Source organism: Solea solea, chromosome 15, assembly GCF_958295425.1.
Source record: "Solea solea chromosome 15, fSolSol10.1, whole genome shotgun sequence".
In the NCBI taxonomy this organism is placed as follows: Eukaryota; Metazoa; Chordata; class Actinopteri; order Pleuronectiformes; family Soleidae; genus Solea; species Solea solea.
The window spans coordinates 16,959,093-16,974,048 of record NC_081148.1 but is presented as its reverse complement, the minus strand read 5'-3'; the positions used below and the strand labels follow the sequence as shown (position 1 = coordinate 16,974,048).

General features: G+C 40.3%; 1 protein-coding gene across 1 annotated transcript; it reads right to left on the bottom strand.

The window, feature by feature from the left end:
• Positions 1-900: 900 nt before the first annotated feature.
• On the bottom strand, positions 901-14,044 carry col9a1b (collagen, type IX, alpha 1b). The gene is made up of 32 exons (XM_058651653.1): positions 13,856-14,044; positions 13,330-13,392; positions 13,202-13,237; positions 13,041-13,103; positions 11,902-11,955; positions 11,487-11,522; positions 11,215-11,238; positions 11,053-11,106; positions 10,473-10,526; positions 10,304-10,336; positions 10,159-10,215; positions 9,998-10,051; positions 8,741-8,794; positions 8,584-8,637; positions 8,396-8,449; positions 8,261-8,314; positions 8,113-8,166; positions 7,977-8,030; positions 7,807-7,860; positions 7,291-7,335; positions 7,152-7,205; positions 7,012-7,065; positions 6,863-6,916; positions 6,026-6,097; positions 5,807-5,842; positions 5,680-5,724; positions 5,547-5,579; positions 5,299-5,445; positions 3,984-4,038; positions 3,035-3,223; positions 2,858-2,935; positions 901-1,811 (listed from the first exon to the last, which is right to left on the bottom strand). Exons 1-32 carry the CDS (start codon positions 13,928-13,930, stop codon positions 1,615-1,617), a joined length of 2,040 nt encoding a protein of 679 aa, XP_058507636.1. The 5' UTR covers positions 13,931-14,044; the 3' UTR covers positions 901-1,614.
• Between the last annotated feature and the right edge of the window lie 912 nt (positions 14,045-14,956).

Here is a 14,956-nt window from a genome sequence, read left to right as displayed (position 1 = left end):
CCTGATCCATTGCCACATGCAGTCTAATCTTGTAGATATGCTTTCAATGAGGGAGAAAAGGGATAAGCCTCTCCGCATGGCCCCGTGGATTAAAAAATGTCTGCCTGCTGCTCTTATTGTCATTCATATTTGCTGCGTGGCCTCTGCGTGTCTTTAAAAAACTCTTTTGTCTCGCTGGATATCTACCTCACTCTTGGTTAACCACATCTACATCATTAGTTAGTTTTATTAAAAACTAAATATCAACACTAACCGTTGCCTTTCACTGAAGGAAAAATAAAAGAAGCCAGTGTCAGTTGGCTTTAGGTAAGTGTTGATAAAGAGCAGAGGCAGTAATTTAGCATGTATGTGGTTACCAAGTATCAGAGGTTACACTTTACACCGTTTTCTTTCTTTTTCAACATCTTTTATCGACACTGACTAATGGCACCTGTCTTACACTTGTGCAATAAATGTTATTCAGTGATTTTTTTCTTGTATTTTCTCTTGCTGAACACGGTTTCTGTTATGATCACTGCGACCTCTAACAAGAGTTATTTGTTCAAAAGTTTATTTCTGCCATGACTGCTGTTTTTGTTTTTGTTTCTGATTATATTTAATACGGTTTAAGCTATTCAAAATGTATGAAACTTATTGAATTGTGATATTTTTTTGAGATTTCAAGTTAATTCTTGACATGGAGACAGATTAAATTAAACTATTCTACTGCAAGGTCTTTTTTCTTTTACCTGTTTGAGAAGTTCCATCTGTTGGTGAAAACAATGTGGTATGATGGGAAGCTATAATATTTGTTTGTTTTTATTTCAGGTGAACACATTTGGGGGGAAATTGAGAACATTTATGTCGGTAATTTTCACAAAAATAACAGGATGATGAAGTGTAGGGAATAAATAAACAGAGTGTGTGTCGCTTTCTTTATTTCTTATTTCCTTCATTCCTAAAATATATTCCCGTATCTGCACAGTTGCACTCTCTTACTGTACATTGAGGCAAAACCTCACACTAGGTTGTTTGTAGGAAATAAAACCACAAATTCAAACATTTCTTTTTTTTACAGATTTACAACATAAACTGAAGTCAGTGTGACTTGATAACAGCCTCGTCCGCTCTCCTTTTTATTTTGAACCACTGCACTGAAAAGATGTTGAGACGTGCAAAAATCGAAAGATGGTCTCTGCTGGTGAGTCTTTGGTGCACAAGCGCTTCTGATTTGACTTGGGTGATTATTAAGTGTTGTGTGAGAGAGTGGAGGAGCTTCTATATGAGAAAAGAGCATAAATCGAGAAGAGGACAAGAAAACGCAGGCAAGGAGAGTGGGATGAACACTCATCATTTCATTTGAACTCGTTAATTTGAACCCTCGCCCTGAATGAATCAAAACATCTTTCTGGTAGCACAGAAAACATGTTTTGTGTTTTCTTTTCTTTCTTTTTTTATTTTACAGAAGGCTCCTTCTGATGGAGATGCAGCTGGCACAACAACATGCTCACAAGTCTAGAGGTTAATGGATTGAAGGCGCCATAACAACCGCAGCCCAAGGGAAGGGAGTGTGAAAAATGTTTTGTGCTCAGGGGAGATAATCCAACAGTCTTTCTGTCTCTGCCAGTGTGTCTCTTAGTTCCCTGCAGGCCCCTTCACATCCAGAGACTGGTGAGCAGCTCCTGCCTGGAGGTTGCAGGAGGACGGGTCACAGTAACCATTAGGACCAGCTGCACCAGGAGATCCAGGTGCACCGGGCTGTCCATGAGTTCCAGGGGGTCCCCTCTGCCCGTCCCGACCATCCTGACCATAGCCGGATTTGCCTGGTTCACCTGTGATCAAAAATGTACTTCAGAGAACCGCTTCCTTTTGTCTCACAACTTAACTTTAGGACATTTTTGATGGCTAACAAGGCAGGTAAGGGTTTTGTCTTCTGCAGAGACTTTATGACCAGTAAAAACCAATACCCATAAGAATCTAAACTTGTGTTGAAGACTTGAGACAAGTGATTTGTCACAGACGCCATCTGCAACCAGGCCCCTAAAGCAGCAGTGTTTCTGAATCCTGGTCCTGGGGACCCACTCCGCTGCACGTTTTCAGATGGACAACGACCCATTCATTTGAATCAGGTGTGTTGGAGCAAGGAAACATCTAAAGATGAGAAAACCTTTTTCCTTTCACACATCACAAAATTGAAACCATGTTCTGTGGAAGAAGACCTGAAACTATTGCTGGAGACCATCAACTCCTCGTGAAAATGTTTACTGATGTAAATCAAGTGAGAAGTCGGCACATTTTTTGCAAAATTGAGCATTTGGGAGTGAGGTAGCGGGTATAAATGAAGCGCCAGTGCAAGTTCAGTCAGGAAGACGACGACTGTTGAACGCTTTGATCATAGTTTCACTCTTTTACTTCATCCTTTCATCTCCTCAAACGCGCACACTGTCACTCAAGAAAGCTGTAATTTCCTAGAATATGAATGCTGTTTATCATCTGAGCTTATCTGCCAAAATAACAACATGCCTGCCTTGTTAGTGCCTTGTTATCATCTCCTTGCTTTTTTTTTTTTTTTTTTTTTTTTTAAATGCATCTCTTTTGGTCTCCGTTCTCTCACTGTGCTGTCATGCTCACCCTCCACCTCCCCACTACCACCAAGTCTTCACAGTGTCATCAGATCCATCATTCTTCATGCTTCATCAGCATCATAGCGTCACTTCACCACCTTCACCACCAGTGACTGGGCTTTGGAAGAAGTCCAAGTCCAAGTACCAAAACCTCTTTGAACACTATCAGCCCTTTGATCTTTTAAATCTGTAATACTTTTTATTTGTATTTTTCATGTATGTCACTCCTGATTGAAATGGTAAAATGTACTCACCTGGAAATCCAGGAGGTCCTGGTTGACCTTTGGGTCCTCGTGCAGTGGGCCCTCTGGAGCCTCTGTCTCCTATTTCGCCTGTAATACACATGACATGATAAAAAAAAATATTGATATACAAAGATGATTCTTTCATATCAACCCTATGAAGAGAAACCAGACACTAAATCATTTTACCTTTTGGTCCTTTCAATCCTAGAGGTCCTGGTGGCCCTTTGAGTCCCGGGAGACCCCTCGTTCCGGAGTGCCCGGGGAAGCCGTTGTCTCCTGCAGCCCCAGGAGGCCCTGGAGGTCCAGGTTTTCCAGGTAAACCAGCTGCGCCGGATTCTGGCCTCCTTAAGCTAGCTGCTAACTGGGCCAGCTGTTCTGTTGAAGCAAAAATAGAAAGAGTTCCATGACGCTGTTGACGTCAACATTGTTATTGCTTTAAACACAGCACCACACAGTGGAAAGATTGTCCAGCAGCCTCAGAGCGAGGTGAAACCAAACTCATGATAGTTTTTCTAGTTTTTCCCCATAAATTAATCAGAAAACAGATAATAATACTACTTATTTTGAGCAATCACTGACAGGAAATATGTAGTCATGGTACAAATGATCTATTATTAATCCCCCATGGCTCCTTGCTTTACGGTACTTTGCACTTAAGATTTCAGTTTCCTGGCTGCTGATGAAAATTCATGCCGCTGCTGCTCGACTGCTCTTTTTCAAGATTTCCTTTCTAGGCAGACTCTTTGCTTGGAGCGGAGGAGTACAGGTTTGCTGGAGGTGAAATTAATTTTTCAGCACATCGCCCATAAAAAAGTCATGAACATAGGAGATGAGTTGTGAAGACGAATAAAGAGAACAGAGGTTGTGACTTCAGCGGAACATTTCTAAAGCTCAGAGAAGGAATTTTTCATCTATCAAATGCAAAAAAAGGCCAAAGCTTATTTCATGTTTTGGTTATTATACTGTAGAGCGTCATTGATCCGGACAGTATTCAGCAACTGCCCAGATCAATGAGACACCATAGGTGGCGGCTCTTTGTGTAATCGTGTAATAAGGCATTCGGGGGAAAGATTAAACTCAAGAAATGAGGTGTAAGAAAATTGGTACATGGGGGTCAAAGGCTCGTCTGTCTTACCTTGCATGACTCGCATGCAAACTTGTTTGATGTGCTGATCACTTGGCTCTTTGCCCTGGAAAGAAAGAGATGATTTCATTACAGCGTCTGAATCATTCATATCATGGCTCTGCAGAACTGTTATCAAGTCAAAAAAAATAAATAAATGAACTCCTTTTTTGTCTTAGCTCCGCCAAGGAGGTTATGTTTTTAGGGCTGTCTGTTACCAGGATTACACAACAACTGCTGAATGAATTTATTTCTATTTATCATTGCAAGATACTGATTTTGTGAATACAATTATAATATAAACTGTTTTTATTGTGTTCACGAGAGAGAAATTCAGTGTTCAGTAGCAGGATAAAGCTATATATATTAAATTACAGTCCTCTTCCCCACTCTTCACATTAGACTTAAAGGTCCAGTGTGTAAAGTTTAAGTGAAATACTTACATACTTATATTTTAATTCATGTACAATCACCCCATTGTACACTGATAATACAATCAGGTGCACTTTAATTGATTGACTTTTAATTGATTTTGCATCACCCCAGAATGAGCCTTTTAAATTAAATCGGGAGCCAAGTCCGATCTACTGAGGCCGCTGTTGTAAAAACATGGAGGTCCAAAATGGCGCTCTCTATAGAGCTGACTGAAGGCTAGTTTCTCCAACACACTTGTGGAAGGGAAGTGTGAGGTGAGGGATATTAATTAGGCAGAGGCATTAATTACAGTATTGTAACTAATTACCTTACAAATTCTTCAACCTCAGTGCGTTTTAAATGTTATTTGTTATAAACATGGAGCCCTTGTGAGTTGAAAGTCCAGTTCTTAAGAGAACATGTCATTGTTCAGACTGAGCTAGTTTCAAGGTTGGCTCCAAGAAAAAGGCGATTGTGTTCATTCATTGACAGTAAGAAGCCAATCAGAGCTTGATGCAACCCAAAGATGGTGGGAGATGATTCAGAGAGGGTCTGTGTCTGTCTGACTCTAATGACATATGTCAGACGTCATTGGACAAATGATTATGTGTCATCTTGAGGACTGCAGGTAGTGTTGGTGTTACCTCTGTTCTCCTGGCCAAGAATTTTCAAATAAATGATTTCAACTTAACTCATCACAGACTATAGGGCCTTGTACACTTCTAAATATGATAATGTAACATCATATTTATTCATATCATATATATATATCAAACTAAACTAAACCTGGCAGTTGTGGTAAAGATAGTCAGTAGCTTTTTCTTCTAACTTTGTCATGGTGCTACACAGGTGATGTTGTTCTCTTTATACACTTTCTTGAGACTCAACCTGGGGTGTTTTCTCTCAGACTTACCGCAGGCCCCTGGGACCCTCTGACTCCAGGTGGACCTCTGTTTCCCTGCATGCCCCGGGGTCCAGGTGAGCCAGAAGGCCCCTCGATGCCAGGCTGCCCTCGACTACCCTCAGGACCTCGTTTTCCAGTCTCGCCAAGGTTGCCAACCTTAACAGAAAAGGACACGCTCACAAAACTGCATCTCTGTGGTTTGACATTGCAGGAAAAAATACTGAGAAACCACAATGAAGCAATTTCTTCAAACTCACCTCCCCTTTGGTTCCAGATTCTCCCGATTCACCCTACCATCAGCACAACAACAGGGATTGAAAAACAATACTGTTGTAAGTACATTATGAAGATTAAAATTGTTAAATTGACAGTGCTGGCTTAACAACTTACACCATCGCCTTTGTCACCAGGGTTTCCCTCATCACCTTGTGCTCCCTATGAAAACATCAATTGTAAATGATGCAGACAATGAAGCGTTACTATTAAGAAAGAATGTCTCCGCATTAGCATTTCATACCTGGTCTCCTTTGGGTCCTGCTTCTCCACGTTCTCCCTTTAATTAAAAAAGTAAGTGTGTTAGAAGTGAACGATCATTACATGAGTGGTGGAAGACTATTCAATTTGTCCACACTAGAGGGAGCTAATCATCTTGTTTCTTGCTCAACATAAATCTCTCTTAGTTTACAAGACAATAATCCTGACAAGGTCTCTGCATGGTGGCACAGTGTTTTCTTACCCGCTCTCCTTTCACCCCAGGATGACCAGAGGGACCAGGGAGACCAGGAAGTCCAGGGTCACCTATGGGTCCCTATTATAAATAACAGAAGGAGAAGGGAGGATAAACATCGAAGCAGTTATAAGAAATGGGTTGGTATCCACACAGAGCAGCCTTTAAAAGACAAAACACTCAATTTAAGTTATTAAAGGAAACATAACATCTTTACGTGTTGCAAAAACACCTCTTGTATCTCTATTGTTTTACTGGTAAATAACTCCAGTTTGAACCAAAAGGATATGCTGTGTTCTCTCCCACACATGTGCTCATATAAGCTTCGTATTGCTACTTATTCTCTGCGGGTTATTTGCATGTGCCATTCCCTCTTTGATCGCTGCCTGACTGTCTGAGGAATGCCAGGAGAACAGAGGGCTCATTCAGTCTGCTGCACACCGCTCTCCCCTTACTGTGAAAATAGACCTCATGTGAGATCCAGGCCCAATCTATTCTCTGAGACATTCCAGAGAAACCGCAGCCACGACGATTTACCCTGTGTTTCCCTCCTTTTTTAGGCTTCTTGTTTTCAAAGTATCAAAAACCCAAGAGGGAATCATCACCTTGTGTATGTATTCCCCAGAGGTGTTTGAGGGTTATTGCAATGGCAATATAATTCATATTTGAAAAAACCAAAACATATTTTCTCATCTGCAGAGCAACGATTTTGGACCATTGAATTCATGCAGCACTGCAGATTTTCATCATGATGCTGTTTTGTCACACATTTTAATTTGATTTTTCAAATCATGTCCTTTCTTTTACATCTAAATTTAATTCAACTTTGTTGTGTTTGTAACTTACCCTGGCGCCTAGTTTTCCAGATGAACCTACAGGACCCTGCGCTCCTATAGCTCCCTATAGGAAAGAGAAAATGATCAGAAATCAAAGAGTTCAGCATGAAGTTAACGTCAGGAGAAATTGCAAATAATTCAGCTAAAAATAATACTCACTGGTTCACCAATGGGTCCAACAGATCCGCCCTCTCCCTGTTCTCCGCGCTCACCCTGTAGAGTGACAGTAAAATAACACATTGGAACAAAAGAGGTGACAGAGATCAGGCTAGAGTTTCAACATGGCTGCTCATACTTACTGTTTTGCCAGCAGGTCCTATTGTTCCAGCAAAGCCTGGTTCACCAGAATCTCCCTGCACGGAAACAATCACACCGCCTTTAGACTTTGGCAATTTATTTTAATGCAAGAAATAATGGATTTAAACAGCTTCAAACAACCTTAGGGCCATTCAAGCCTTTTGGTCCATATGTACCAGGCATCCCCTGAAAAACAAAAGAAACATTGGAGCATTAAACAAAAAGCTGGTTTATTAGGGGAGACATGTTTTTACTGGAGGCCTTGACCATAAATAAGCTTATGGTGTCAAAAGTGTATTTAAATCAGGTGATAAATGCTGCATCTATGCCTGAAGAAGACAGTAATCTCTAAGTGTTTAATACTGAGTGTAGTGGGATTAAATGTGTGAGTTTTGCTTAATTTCTTGTCCAAACAACGTCAGAGTCGGCACCGCACACACTGGTGCCTGTAGTAAGTCGGCCACTAAATTTGAAGCCTATCATGCAACGCGTTTGACGGACAGACGTTCCTTGCATTTATAGATAGATGTAGCGATGAGTTGTTGTGCTATTGCATGTTGGAGGTACGGTGCTTGGAACTGCTCCTGGGCAGTTTACTCAGGTGCATCCAATCATCAGAGTCAGTCTTGACAGTTCGGGGGTAAAGGTCATACTCACAGGAAACCCCTGAAGTCCGACCTCTCCAGGAACGCCCGACTTTCCAATGCCTCCCTGCAGAGGAACAGACAGTGAATAAATTAAGCGGATAGTGCTCCTAGCAACAAAACAGTAGAGTCCTGTTGTAGTAACAGAATATACTGTACTGCATATTTAAGTTGTAAAAGTACCTTTGCTCCTGGCATCCCAGGTATACCTTCTCGACCATCTGGACCTGATAAACCCTGGTCATTAAAATGGACAAAACAATATGAGTTTGTTGTGGAGAGAAACAAGTTGATTTGTCATTAATGATCAGGCTCTTACAGCATCTCCTTTGGGACCTGGCACACCTGTGATTCCTCTTGACCCTAGAGTACCCTAAACAATACAGGTGCACAATTCAATTAGTCCATTTCATAACTTAACTGAACACTTACTTATTCATGACATTTGCAAATGTGTGTCAACCAACCTTTTCACCTGTAGGCCCAGGCTCACCCATCGCACCTCTTTGACCTTGATCCCCCTGAAATTATGAATTGAATCGCATGTTTCATGACTTAAACATATGGTATTTGATTTGATTGACACTGGGGTACTAACTCACAGTTGCTCCCATGACACCCTGGGGACCTGGTTCTCCATCATGACCCCGAGGTCCCTGTCAGAAAACCAGAATTAGAATCACTAATGCATTCTGTATAAAGGATTTTATAATACTGAAAAGGATTTCACTGTGAATTTGAAAATAATTCAGAAACCGTATAGGCGCTTAAAAACAATAAACATACTTACCAGCTCACCCTTGGGGCCCATCATCCCCATGGCTCCACGATTTCCCTGAGAGCCCTAGAAGAACAATGGATCCAACAGGTGCCTCAGTAAGCAGAAAAACAGCGAACCTGACTCAGTGAAGAGGTAAATTCATCATTCAACAGTCACGGTATCTCACCCTCGGTCCTTGGGCTCCGACCTCTCCTGAACTTCCCTGTTCTCCTTCCTCACCCTGAGTAAAAAGAAAATAAATGTGTTAAGTTCATCGGGTGAAAGTATACACAGCAAAGTCAAACCAAATCCTAAGACATAACACAATTGGCCTCCCATCAGTGCCTCTCTTTTGCAGGGAAATGAGTGTGCTGCTCCAATCAACTTTGTGTTACTTAGAGAATGAAGCAGCCATTCTGGGATGTGTTTAATATCCACTTCTTAATGGATTGCGAGGGGAGGGAGAAAGCAAGCAATTTAACTCCAAATTACCCTACTCCGAGTTTGCAAATTGCAAATAATTTATACGCTGACTTTGTGATAGACCCACGGAGGCATATCCACTGAAAGATAATGGGATAATGGTTTGAGTCAGAGGCTGTGGCTATCAGGGAACTTTCATTAAATGTTATGTGCAGTAGAAGTGGCTATTAGAGCATGTAAACCATACATAGTGGAGGATTGAATATTGCCAAACCAAACAGAAATGAACATGATTTAAAAGGTCAAAACATGTTTGCTTCATACTGCATGGAAGAGAGTTAACGTTGTCATAATTAGTTAGTCTGACTGTTTAACAAGTTTTTGTAAATAAATGGGTCAAACTGCAGTATTTAAAATATGTTCTTTCATATCTCAACATTGCTCCTCAATATCAGGAAATAACTTGCTTTGCCACAGCAAAACCTCCGGGTATTCTATCGGTGACTGTAAGCATCTTCATATTTGTGAAATTGGGAATAAAAAACAGGCAAAAGGCATCTGAAATGAAAGTTTCCTTGGAGGAAAAATTCATTCTCGGGGACAGAGCACAGAATGACAGTAAATCATATCCTGGCACTGGGTGATAAAGGGGGATAGGCCCAGACTCATTTCCATTTATATAGTGCATGGACACATTAGAGGGGGAGGGAAGTTGTGCTTGAAAAACATTTCCAATAAATCACTGTACATTACAGGAAGTCAGAGGCATTACAAACAGGCATGTATCACTTCCTCTATAGAAATAGAGCAACACAAATAATACTTGTCTCAACGGTTCCTGGAATCACTTTTTCACATTTGGGACAGGGATCGTTTTTCCTCATGTGGAACACTGACACGTGTGACAGTCGTGGAGAGAAATAAACCCAGTAACTACAGTATTTACGCCGTCTTATGTGAGTATAAATTCACTGACCAGATGTGTTTTTTGGTACATATGGTATGTTTAGAAATGCTTTACCTTGTGTCCTTGTTTTCCTGGTTCTCCTGCGTCACCCTTTACACCTTTGTGACCCTGAAAACATGGAGGGAATAAAAAGAGTTACAGGAAAGGAAAAAAAACTACATTTAGAGACATAGACTCTTTTAATCTGTCACTAACACTTTCACTGCTCTTCTCACCTTCATGCCAGGAAGGCCCGGATGTCCAGAAGTTCCAGGTGGACAAGAGTTTGGACACTAAACAATGACATTTAAATGTAAGTAAATAGATCTCATATTTTATTCAACAAAAATCATGTATAATTTTCAGGAAATAAAGCATTACCAGGTCAGCACTGCCAAGCATTCCAGCTGCGCCCTGAAATTGAGGGGGAAATTTACAGTTTACACTGAAAATTGATTTCCTATTTGAACCATGTCACTGAGCCATGTGAAATAGAAAGTTAAATGTATTCACTGGCAAATCTTGTGACTTGTCAAAAGAAGCCACTTACTCTGGGCCCTGTTGGTCCTCGAGGTCCCTGTGGTCCTCTCACACCTATGGCACCCTATGAAGGAGAGAAGAAGTGTTAAAAAATAAGACACAAGAAAACTAACTCTTCAGTATTTCCTGCTTCAGAGGGGAAAAAAAAGCTTGAATTACAATAAGCCCCAAATCATTCATGTACTACAGGCTTAGAAGATGACTTCTAACCTAACATATATATATATATATATATATATATATATATCCATAAGTAGTGCAGCTAACATTATAATAAAAATAAGTGAAAAATTTCTCTTGATGACAAAGTACTGCTAAGTTCTGTAATATAAAGTGTCACTTTAAATTGTCTTACGGCACGTTATTCAAATTAACTACTTAACTTGTAATTTTTAGTGTGACTTATTATGTTTTTTTAGACTTTGTGAGAAAAACCTATACGTTCAGTCACTATTTCAAAACTTTTTACTATAGTTTCAATTTGTGGCTGCACAGTGTATCTGTAGATTTTCTAGCTGCTAATCCTTGTTTAAAAAAAATATATATATACTGTATATAAATATAAATTCTACAGCTCTAACTCTACTCACAGGTGGTCCAACTTTTCCCACTTCACCTAGAAGTCCTCCATGCCCAAGTGGTCCCTGTAAGTCACATTTCAGGTGATAAATATCAAAAAGTACTTGGATAAAGACACAAGTTAATTAACATGAACTGTGCTATAGCTTGTATAAAATAATTAAATGACTTACGGGGGGTCCATCTGGTCCAACACCCTGAGGAGAGACAGTATGACTCAGTGTGACATTGAAAAAAACAAAATATAGAGCACCATGATGTAACCTATTGATCAATTGTTCATCTATAAGGTTCGATGTAATGTGGTCTCCTATGTTTGATGTCAAATATACATTATTTTATGTGTGTTTGTGTGGGACGTTGGACGTCTTGGGACGCGTTTCAGATCTAATGTAATCCAATCGGATTGGTGCACAAGCAGAGTTGTTAGTGAAATGCTACTCACAGCTGTCCCACGAGGTCCGGCTTTCCCAGGTTCACCCTACAAGATGAAGACAAATACATTAGATTCATGGGTAAATGCATTGGATTCATGAATCCTGAGACAAACACTGAAACACTAGTGTGTTCAGGTAAAATTGAGCGGTATTCGAATCTGTGGACAGAGCAAGTTAACATTCCTGCAGCTCATCACATGACCACGTTAAACACATCTGACCTGGCAATGTTTAGCTTAATGAAGACGCGTTGGAGCTTCATTCTTCACTGAGATTACACAAGAAGACTTGTCGGATTAAGTCTCATTTGTCAAGAGGAATTGGCTTATGCGGCGCAGCTCCTGTTGCCCATGCCAAAAGACTGAAAATCATCCTGGCACTATAGCACTCACAGTCCCTAAAGCAGGCTCATTAGTCACTCACTTTCTGTCCTGGGGGACCGTCGGACCCAGGATCTCCAACAGGGCCAGTCAGACCCTGCAGAGAGGAGACATCAGGCTTAACTAATACATCATAACAAAGGTCTGCAGTTTTGCTTAAACTTTTCATATGAGAATGTTTTTCTTTTAAATGACAAACAATCAAGACTGGAATCACAATTTACTGTAATTGTATTTCTGAATAGACAAACCGGACATTTATAGGAGATAAACAAACACAACTCATTTTGTGCATGATATTTTAAATATATACAAATAAATCTTAAGTAAAAGGCTGGAAAAATCTCCCACGACCCATCTGTGGTTCCCAATCCGGTCTCTGGGAATGATTTCTGCAGTGGTAGGGGGGGGTTTTCATAACTGGGATTAACTTGATGACAATAGGTTTCAAATATAAACTGCACTGCTGCTTCATGCTGGTCAGCAATGTCAAAATTCACCCTCAGTTTTGTGATATACGTTCAACTTAACAAGCATACAGAAAAGAGTCAGCACCAGGACAGAGGGCAACATTCCTCCAGCTCTGCAAACAAGCCCACTGACAGAAATCATTCCACACTGTTTTGAGGATTCTCAACAGGAGACACGAACAGCGTACACAGAACAAAGCCGCCATTGTTTTTCCTCAATCATTGTGGATGTAGAGGAATAACAGTCAATGAACCACATTTTATGAAACCAGTAAACACAAAAGCAGACATTTCCGTCATGAGTGTGTAAATAAACAGATATTTCATCTACCTAAAATGATACGGTGAACTAATTCACATATTACAGCACCTCTTTGTCATCAGCACTAGTATTATGTTACAGTGTTTTTCTACCCCTCTGTTAAACCCAGAGTGAAGCCCAGGTTAATTACACTCAGGTCTGTATTTATCCTGTTAAAAAGGAAATTTGGATTTCTTCATCCTGCTTCATAAATTCCTCACATTTTTGCACATATATCCCCCCCCCCCTCTTCTCTAAATCTAAAATGTCATTGGCCACTCAGGACTAATGAGCGCTAACATAAACTATATGGTGGGAGGATCAGAGATTTTGTAGGTCCACCCACTTGCAGGTTTGGCTATTAATGAAACAAACATCGATTGCATCAAATATAAAACACGGAGCACTCACGTCATTTCCAGGTATTCCAGGTAATCCCGAGGAGCCGGGTTTACCTGAATCACCATCAGGTCCCTAAATGCAATGATTCAACAAACAATCAACTCTACTGTGAAGAACAATGGAGATATACAGTATAATTCTTGAAAAATTTCATCATGTGTTTTACTTACGGGAAGTCCATCCTCGCCATCTGCTCCCCTTTCCCCCTGCAATAGAAGAAATTCAAGGCTTTAACAGAAGCCATTCTGGATTCTTTAGTGCACTATATGGACAATGTTACATATCAAATAACACTTACAGAAACGGCGTCAATTCCTGGGACACCTGCAGGTCCAGGAGGGCCAGGAGGTCCTTCATTCCGCTACGTAAAATTATAGTAATATAGTAATATCAGCTTAAACGTCTGAAAATGTGTGTTATTCTTTACATAGATATACTACTGCATGGACTATATATATACATACATATACATGAACAGGTGCACTACCAGAAGAAAAGACTATATCTTAGATATACTGAAATGGTGTACACCCTAAAGAGATTATTTCTACTTCCAGAAATTTGCAATAGACACAACTTTGCAATAAAAAAGTGTTTCAGAGGAAACTACAGACAAAAAGTGGCACATCTTAACTTTTTTTTCCCCAGGACAAAAGTCCAATAAATGTAGTAAATAAAACCAATCCAACATTTTGCCACAGCTTCAATTGGAGTTCTGTCATTTAGCACAAGAACCAGGAGAACACTCACCTGAACCTCTGTCACATCAGCCTATAGAGACAAACAAAGAGGACACACAAAGAGAGAGGAGACATAAGTCTTACTTGAGAGGAGCAAATAAGGACAAGCTGCAGGAGCAGCACCAGCAGTGGCCCTCTAATGTTCAGGGCCCGATCCATGATCTCCCCAAGGGCAGGAAAGGTAAAAGTTGTATTCCTTTCTCTGGGAATTGATGGGCTGAAGGAGACCCTGACAAAACAACCCAACTGAATCCCCCTCAGCTATCTACACCATCCGCAGTCCCACAGCCATCAGGAGCTCATGTTTATTCATGCCCTGCTGGGTTATACAGGAAGTGATTGGCGGTTTTGCAGAGGAGACACTACGGGGAGGGGCCACACCACAGACACCACCAATAGGCAGGATGAGTGGATGATTTTTCTGCTAAGACTCTGTTTTTGCTTTTTAGTGGGACAATTCTAATTTGTGCACTAGACTAATCAGATAATTATTATATGGAGACTAGTGGAGCCAAAGTACTTGGATACTTGATTTTCTTCTCCATTAACTACAACTCTGGCTCATTTAAATAACCCAGTGTTTTAAAAAACTTATAGTTCAAAGTTCTGACTCAGATTATGATTCATTATATTAGCATTCTTACCCATGTCCTGGCTGGGAGATCAAGACAAGCCTCCGCCCTGGCTCGAGTCACATCACAGTGAATCAGCATTGATTGTAGGTCAAACTTCAGAGATACATAAATGAAGTAAGATAAGACATTAGCACAGCATCATCATAACAGACAAAGTATGTATAACACTGTCATAGTCTACAGCCTGTCCCAACATCTGGATGCAGAAAGCATGTTATGTTTGGACAATATTGGGACTCATTATCTAAACATTAGTATAGGGGTGGTGAATATGGACACAAGCATATCACGATTAAAAAAACAACACTTGTTAAATAGCAATGATGTGTTTTGTTTAAAAGTGTGTTTGCACTGTGCTTAACACTAGAAAATGCACTGAAAGTTTGATATATTGATATTGAAGGAATAATATCACAACATATATTGTTAATGAATTATTGCCTAGCCCTATATTAATAAAGACTCAAACCCTTTGGACAAAACTAGTACAATAAAAATAACTATTATTATTGTTCAACATCACCATCATCATTATACCCTGAAAAAGCCC